This window comes from Argentina anserina, chromosome 1 (genome assembly GCF_933775445.1).
Source record: "Argentina anserina chromosome 1, drPotAnse1.1, whole genome shotgun sequence".
In the NCBI taxonomy this organism is placed as follows: domain Eukaryota; kingdom Viridiplantae; phylum Streptophyta; class Magnoliopsida; order Rosales; family Rosaceae; genus Argentina; species Argentina anserina.
The window spans coordinates 23,892,189-23,900,696 of NC_065872.1; the positions used below are offsets into that span (position 1 = coordinate 23,892,189).

Here is an 8,508-nt window from a genome sequence, read left to right on the forward strand (position 1 = left end):
TGTCAAGTATGAGCCAAGATTAGGATTTCGCGTCACAAATAATAAGTGCAACTCCCGCCATAACTTATAATGATCTATAACTTTTTAAGAAAAAGTGGCCCACAAAGTGATCTTCATTTTTATGAAACATAACATATTCAATTTGCTATTATATATGATTCTTGTTCTCGGGTTACTATGATTTAATGACACCTCGTAAACTAGATTTTGTTCAAATTAAAATCGATGCTACCTTCGGTCTTTCATGGAAGAGCTTCCGTAGGGTTTTTTTTGTCATAACCCATAATAGAAACACGAGTATGGCTATCTCCAAAAGTATTAGAGATACTCTACTCTCTCGGCAGTTGAGACCACTGATTTACTTGAAGGCATGTGTTCTATTTGTCTATAGCAATTCACTTAACTTACAATCAGCTTAAGTCAACACATCTACACTCAATGTCTTAAATAGCGGTTATCGGTATCGTATCGGTTTTGTAAAATAAGAATATAATGGGGATATATCGAGATATATCGGATTTATCGTTTTTACTAATTTTTAATTAAATTTAATATATTTATAAACATATACATCAAAATATACCAAATAAACTTAAGAAATTAAAACTTATAGAAGTAAAATGTACTAAATAAACTTCATAAAAAAATATTTGATTGTTTTGACAATTAAAATACATAAATAGTATTAATTAATAAAAATAGAGGTTATCATTCATCATAAACTCTCTCGTCATCGAATGCTATCGACAAAACTTTCATTTTATTTAAATTATTTTTTCAAAAAGAAGTGGTTTTATAAAAAAATTAAACAAAAAACACCGATATATCGTCATTTGACTTGAGTTTGATCCGATATATCGTCATTTGACTTGATTTTTCGGGTTGACCGATATAATAGACCGATAAGCAACTTATCGTATCGTTTTCCTAATATCAGGGATATATCGAGGATATATCGAGATATTTAGAACATTGTCTACACTCCATAGTGCATCAAGTCTCTAATTCAGGATATGATTTGTTTTTCTCAACTATTTTAGACATATCCACCAAGAAAACCAATTGTATAACAAATAAAGTTATTTTTTCTACTCATTTACTACCATTTTATTGTCTCCCCTTCCTATGTCACTAACGTTTCATTTGAACAAATTGAAGAACTTGTAGTTCGTGATTTTGTCGGTTGATCTAAAAGAAAAGATTTCTTAATACTGTTTGACGATGTAACACACCTGGATGCTAATGCGATATTTGTTTTTTGTCTTTTTGTTGATCAAATAGGTGGATATATATTTTTTATTTTTTATTATTTGGTTAACAATATTTTTGAATTATTTTTATCCAACAAAAAAATAGAGTTGAGAAAAAAATATAAAAAGGAAGAGGAGAGGAAATGTAGGTGGAGATTCAAGATTGGTGAGCGTGCATTGTTAGCCGGAGGAGGAGAGAATAGTCAATTGCCCAATCAAGAACAAGAACAACAACAACAACAAGAACATCATCATCATCATCATCATCATCATCATCTTGTCCTATCTATCTACTCTCAAACAACCATCCAATACTGTTTGATAGATTTCCATTTTTGTTTCTTTGAATCCTCGTATGTTATGGGTTCTTCTTGTAAATATGTAATCTTTTTGTTGATGTTGTTATGTATTACAACCCTACAACTTGTATCGTCGTCTTCTTCTTCTTCCCTTGTCTGCCCTCACCAATCCGATTTGTTCCGTGTTACTCTTCTTCAATCTCAATGCCCCATCTCAATCTCTCCCTACCCACCTCTCCAGGTACCTTTACCCTTTTCTTTCTTTCTCTCTTTATTTTCTCTAATCAAATTTATCTGGGTCTATGCATATTGGGATGTTTAGTGTTATTGCAATCGCATCATATGTATTCATTTGAATTAATATCATTCAGCCATGTTTTTGTTGGAGATAAATGCGTAAATCACATATGCTACTTGGCATCCTAAGAAATTTGATAGGAGTAGAATCCATTTCAATGATTATTTTTGATCTTTTGAATGATGAGTTGTTATTCACATGCATTTATTGTAGCTGGTTTTGCTTTGATGCCGTCAAGTTTGAGAACAAGTTAGGAGGTAGGTATATGACAGTGCTTTCGTTTCCAGTGGGAAACATTTAGTCACTTAAATCTGACAAAACATATAGAGAATGTGTTAAGAATGTCTTTCGATAGAGTTAGGCTCTAAATCTCTCTGGTTAAATTCATAAATCATATGTGGTTCCACACATGCAGCTTGGATAGTTGGTTTTGTTAGTTAGTGTTCTCTGATTGAGTGTCACATCGACCAAATTAGGGCTGCACGCCGATTGTGCTGCATCCGTTTTTGAATCCTAACTATCTTTATGCCAAAGTGAGCGGTTTTGGCAGTTTGGATAACTTGTCTGATCCGTTCAAATCGGATTAAAGATTATTTGGTTCGTCAGTTAGGCGGTTTTAACCTACATGTTGTAACATGCTGTTTATAATAATAAACTAATAAAGTTTTGGTAAAATTCAATGACAGTCCAAAACCCATATTCCAAAAATTAAATATCTAAAAGAGATTAAAAGGGATTCACTTGCTTGATTGCTAATTTATCAGTACTAGCAATACAGTAATAGGTCAGTGATCAAGAAATTATTTTTTATTTATAATTTCTATATTTTGAGAGAACTGATGTGAGAGGATGAAAACAGTTGTAGCAATTATATACCAGGCTCTAGGCTTTTGATTAATATGGTAGTATATCATTTGGGAATAAAGTTATAATTGGAGATTTTTAACTTACTTAAATGGACTGTGCATGTGTTTTCTTATACCTACAATGATTTCCTACTAAATTTAAAACATATTGATTTGTTCCACCGTAAGCACAAGTGCAATCAAACCAATCCTGTTATAAATGGTGTACTGAACTGGCCCTCTCTCTCTCTCTCTCTCTCTCTCTCTCTCTCTCTCTCCCCCCCCTATAATTTATATTTTTACCAGCCTTTTCATTTATTACTATTCGTAGAAAATTTGTTAAATAAAGTGTTCTTATGTTTACAGACAGAACTCATTTAGTTTTGATTTAGTATACACTTGTATGATTCAACTAAAATCATACTGACAAAGTGAAGTTTGATAAATCTGAAAATGGTAGGGTGGGAGAGATAAGCATTTGAGTGAGAAATTGAGAATGGCTTGAAATACCGCATGTGAGAAGGAAATGTAAGAACAGACGAAGAGGACCGCCTTTAGGGATTTTTGTTCAATTTTGTAATAGACACTGTAAAACCTATGCCATCTTTTCCAAAGAGAATGATTAACGTCAGAGAGGTGGACATTTCCATTTTGGGGCTCTGTACTTTGATCCTTAGAATGAACTATATTTACTTATGGTTTATTGTTTTGTGACTGGGAAACTTGATTTTATAAAGGAGTCAACATTTTATAATATGGTTATGATGTTTCTATTATCTTAAAGCTCTCTGACTAGAGAATAAAGCTTGATTGATATGTCAGACGAATATTTTGTATGTTTATATGTAGTCGTATTTGCAGTATACAAAGTAGAGGATGCTTCATCTCATTAAATGATGGAAGACTTTTCAGTTATTAAAGTAGTTAGAGGAAGCAAACTATGCTTGTCATATTGGGTTTGTCTTCATAGTTCTATCATCCCCGTCTTTTTTCTTGTCTATGTTGGTGAGTTTATGCTGTAGCTAGAAAGTGGGAATTTCTTCTCTGATTTCTCTGTTGAGTAGGGTTATTTGGTAAAGAGTAAATGCAAAAGTTACCACATCTCGAGGAGTGGCCAAGTGTAACCCTCTTATAAGTTATAAAGTCTGTCCAACTGTCAACAAATGGAAAATGTAAGTTGTATATATTGTGGATGTTGTTTGTCCTTGAAAATTGCTTTTATTGCAGAAAGTATAAAGGATTATAATCCGGTTTAAAAGACATTAGTCTATATTTTTCATTACCGTTGTATATAAAGTCTGCCACTTTTCTGCACTACCTAAACCTAAACTGTTTTTGAAGTCAGCACATGGTTGTTTGAGATATTAATTATTAGCTTTTTTAGGTCATAATCACAAGATATATCTATGACAAATAATGCTATCTCTCTGATCAAGTTAGATTCAGATCTGTAGTCGTCGATCTGGTGTTCATATGATGTTTGAGCCTTCAGATACATTTTCTTTTTATGGTTAAATTTAAGTGTATTTGATGTAGATTCCATTCTGCTCTAGCTTCTGTGGTTCTGAGTGGAATGTTTGTAGTTTGATGTCAGCTCTGAGAATGTGAAGTGTACTATGTGATGCTCCCATTTATAAGCTCATATTGTTTAACAGAATGAGTTGTCATTAGACACTGCTTTTAAATTAATCTCACCATAATTCTGTTATAGCTATGACATCTGTGTGATCAGTCAAAATGATTAAGGACCCCTTTGGAATTGGTGTGCAAAAAAAAAAACAGTTTTATCCAAAATTTTGGACTTTATTGTGTTTAATAATTTACAGAAAATCAGCTTTAATTAAAATTTAGGGTCACTGGCAGCAGAATTTAGAAGTCATTTTCAATAAGAACACAAATAGTATTTATATTTTGATAGCATTTCTAAAAGTAATATTTAACAAAAAAAAACTCTTTTCACAGTAGAAGCTGATTACTTCTACAACGCATTAGAAATCAATTAGCCTTTTTAAGTCACAGAAATTACTTTTTTATGACATCAGATAATATAATAGATCCAAGGCATCCCAAGGATGTTTGTTTCGCACAAAGCCCTAGTAGAAAATGGAATTATCTATGATGAAAACCTTGAACAGAATTATGCTCAACTTCGGTCAAGTTTGGGATTTAGGAAACTAACATTTTTACCAGTGGTTTCTATATGAACATCAATATGGCTGGTTGATTTCCTGTTGTTAGTCTCACAGTTATGTAGTCCTTTAAAACTATAATAAAGTCTATGGTTAACATTTATCTATTCCATAAGTAGTTACTTTTTGGATGATTTTATCGTCAATATGTATTTTTCTTTCTTCTTCTTTTTTTCCTTCTTCAGCTATAAAATTTAAAAAGCAATGTTAATCGAGATTTTATATCTGTAAAACCTACATTCTCTCTTTTTTTTTTTCTGGAAGCTGTAAACATGACATCGTATATTGTCGTCTTCTGCAGGTGGATGGAAACTTCATTGACAGAGTTTTGTCATCAAAACGGAATTCTGGTTATACATCTATACTTTTCTATGCATCTTGGTGCCCATTTTCACGCAGGTTGATACCTAGTTTTGAAATGCTTAGCTTCATGTTCCCTCAAGTGGAGCATTTGGCAGTTGAGCAGTCTTCAGCCTTCCCAAGGTGCGTGTTTTTTTTTTGTCTCATTTGCTTTTCTTTTGACTTTGCGTGAGCTTTGTTCTCTTGCGTTGGATTCTGAAGCATGAATAGCTATATTTTTTAGGCGAAAGAAACATGTAAGTTTGATTGCTTTTTTGTAAGTTACTATAGCTAAGTTTGATTGGCAAAAGAAATGAAAGATTGCTGGTCTGGAACCGTCGGCTTCTAATGTTGATTTTGTGTCTGATGATTGATAATTGTCTGATGCAATTAGTAATTTAGTATATACAATTACTATATACTAAGTTACTAACTGCATCAGTTCCTCGAACAACCAACAAAAGGAGGGATACATTATCAAAATGTTGTGAAACATATTTATGTTTCGCTGTCTTTAAGTTGTAGAAGAATCAGCATGTATTTGGCCTGAATTTACCCACCGCTGATGTGATTTGTTGCAGTGTATTCTCAAGATATGGAATCCCTAGCTTCCCTTCTATTCTAATAGTCAACCAGACGTCAAGGGTGCGATATCATGGTCCAAAAGATCTCATGTCCCTTGTACAATTTTACCAGAAAATCACAAGTAAGAGGTTTCCAAAATCCAAATCTACCTTTTACAATTTTAATATGACTGATAGCATGCCTCAAGCATGCAGTTAGCTGGTTTTGGGTCAATGTATATGCTATGACCTGGCAAGACATAATAAACATATCAGGTAGTGCCAAACATGAGTAATGGCATTTAGTTAATGTTGTACTCAAGTCACACTTAGAACCTGACTACGGACTATAGTTAGTCCTGAATACATTATCAGTGGAATTGTCACTGCCCCCTGACACTGAATGTCACCTGCACCATATTGGTTTCTCTTGTTTTGTTCTTTTGCTAGTCTGTTTCTGCACTAATTGGAATAGCGGTGTAGTGACTTGATCAAGTTATGCTATTTACTGTCTGATTGTGTCTATCAGGACTTGAGCCGGTTCAATATTATTATCATGATCAATCCCTCAGTCTTGAACATGGTGAAAAGACAATCCGATCAATGAATAACCTGCCTTCACTAAGAGAGATATCAAGGATGGAACCGTATTTAGTTTTCGCTACATTGTTTCTCTGTCTTCGGGTACTTCTACACATACTGCCTAAGGCATTGACTCACCTGAAAGCTTTCTGGGTTCTATACATTCCTCATTTCAATGTGGGAATCTTTGGAGAGACAAGTCAAATTATGGGGCGTATCCTCCACATGGTTGATGTTAGGAGGATTTGGAATAAGCTGAGATTATGCAAGACCAGGAATTTCCACGAAGGTGCAAAGAATGCTAGGGTTTGGGCTTCTTCCCTGACTTCAGTCTCGTTGGGTGAATCCTCATCTGCTAGATCATCGTCATTTTAACTGCAGACCTCACAATCTTGTACAAGCCAAATCAAGGGGTAGAGAAGAGCCACTCTGTGAGACTTTTGGAGGCAGGTAGTTCTCTCCCTTGCTCACCATATTTACTAGTAATGATAGTTGAAGCTGTTGTCCTTGTTTGAGTTGGGTTTTTGGGAAAGCAAACAAAGTGATGTAAATTTGAGAATACTGTGGTTTTTGTAAAGGCTTAACAAAATTACTTAATGAGTTACCACCGGAATGAAATGTCAACTTCTCTCCCATAAGTGTGCGGATAGAGGAATAGCTTTAAACCTTGAAGTGAAGCATCCTAGCTTAAGGAATTACAAAGGATAAGGCTTATGTAATTGTTAGTGTGGAACCTACCAGCAAGATTACCATGAGTTACAGCTCTTATACCTTGTCTATAATGCCAGACCTGCTTACCAGTCAGAAAGCTCTGATAACATTGTTCAGAATGCCAAACCTACATTTGTCCTGAAAGCTTAGTTCTCGGTGTGCCAGATTTTCGAGCAACTGTGCTACATTCCTACCAGCCATCTCCACAAACAGTAATCTCATTCTCGTTGAAGCTTGGTTTATCTTTAGACTATGCAGGTGCGTGTTTTGAAACATGCAATGCTGACATTGAAGGCTCTTTATGGACAATTAACAATTTCAACACTTTTGGTGTTTAGTGACTAACTGCTAACTGGAGAAATACGAACATAGTTGATGAAGTAGTACCTCGGCGGCGCTCGAAGGCCGACCAAAATTCCATTTGAAGCAAAATTGGCAGTTCAATGTCATACTGAAGTTCAGTGTATAGTTATATACCAATCATTCTGATGGTCAGTACACTTTTAAGGAGTGGCTCAATATGGTCTGACCATTTCAGAATTTCATAGCTTATGGTATCCGGTTTGGTAGAGCAATTCTTTTGTTGGTTAAATAGATTATTGTGTGGGATCAATCATTTGGTCTCATTAGTGCTTTGTGAAACCAATGCTCCTCTATGTCTTGTTAGTTAGAGGCATGCAACTAATTTACTTAGAAGGAGACTGAGACTTTTGCCCCAACTGTTAGTCTATTACCCTAAGCAAAGGATGGGGTTAAAACATTGTAGAACGGGAATCTGAAAACAAACGAGAATGTAGACACGTGTACAAATTAAAAAAATGTGATTTATTGAATATCAAGCGCGGGGTTACAATATTTGTGAACTCCTCTGATTCTATCTCTGTATATGACGTGCACTTGATCTTGAGAATTTGAGTTTGATTTGGATTTAGATTTGATGAAGAACGAGCGATTTGACAGCTTGATGATTCTTCGTGGACTTGAGTTTGGATTTGGATTTGATGAAGAACGAGCGATTTGGTAACTTGACGATTCTTCGTGGACTTGAGTTTGGATTTCGATTTGATGAAGAACGATGGATTTGACAGCTTGATGATTCTTCGTGGGCTTGAGTTTGGATTTGGTAAAGAACGATCGACTTGACAGCTTGATGATTCTTCGTGGACTTGAGTTTGGATTTGATGAAGAACGATCGACTTGACAGTTTGATGATTCTTCGTGGACTTGAGTTTGGATTTGATGAAGAACGATCGACTTGACAGCTTGAAGATTCTTCGTGGATTTGATTATCTTCGTGAACTTGATAATCTTCGTAGACTTGAGAGACTTCGGGATTTGTCGAGAGTGATCTTGCTCAAGTGATTTTCTCTCTTCTTCTCAAGTCCCCCCTCTTCATATTGAAAAGGGTATTTATAGTGTCAAAGTTTTTATT

General features: G+C 34.7%; 1 protein-coding gene across 1 annotated transcript; it reads left to right on the forward strand.

Annotated features, from left to right (window-relative positions):
* The first annotated feature begins 1,425 nt into the window (after positions 1-1,425).
* LOC126795212 (5'-adenylylsulfate reductase-like 5) lies at positions 1,426-7,222 on the forward strand. Its single transcript, XM_050522060.1, has 4 exons — positions 1,426-1,790; positions 5,183-5,364; positions 5,802-5,926; positions 6,313-7,222. The coding sequence occupies exons 1-4, from the start codon at positions 1,611-1,613 to the stop codon at positions 6,738-6,740; spliced, it is 915 nt and encodes a 304-aa protein (XP_050378017.1). The 5' UTR covers positions 1,426-1,610; the 3' UTR covers positions 6,741-7,222.
* Positions 7,223-8,508: the final 1,286 nt, after the last annotated feature.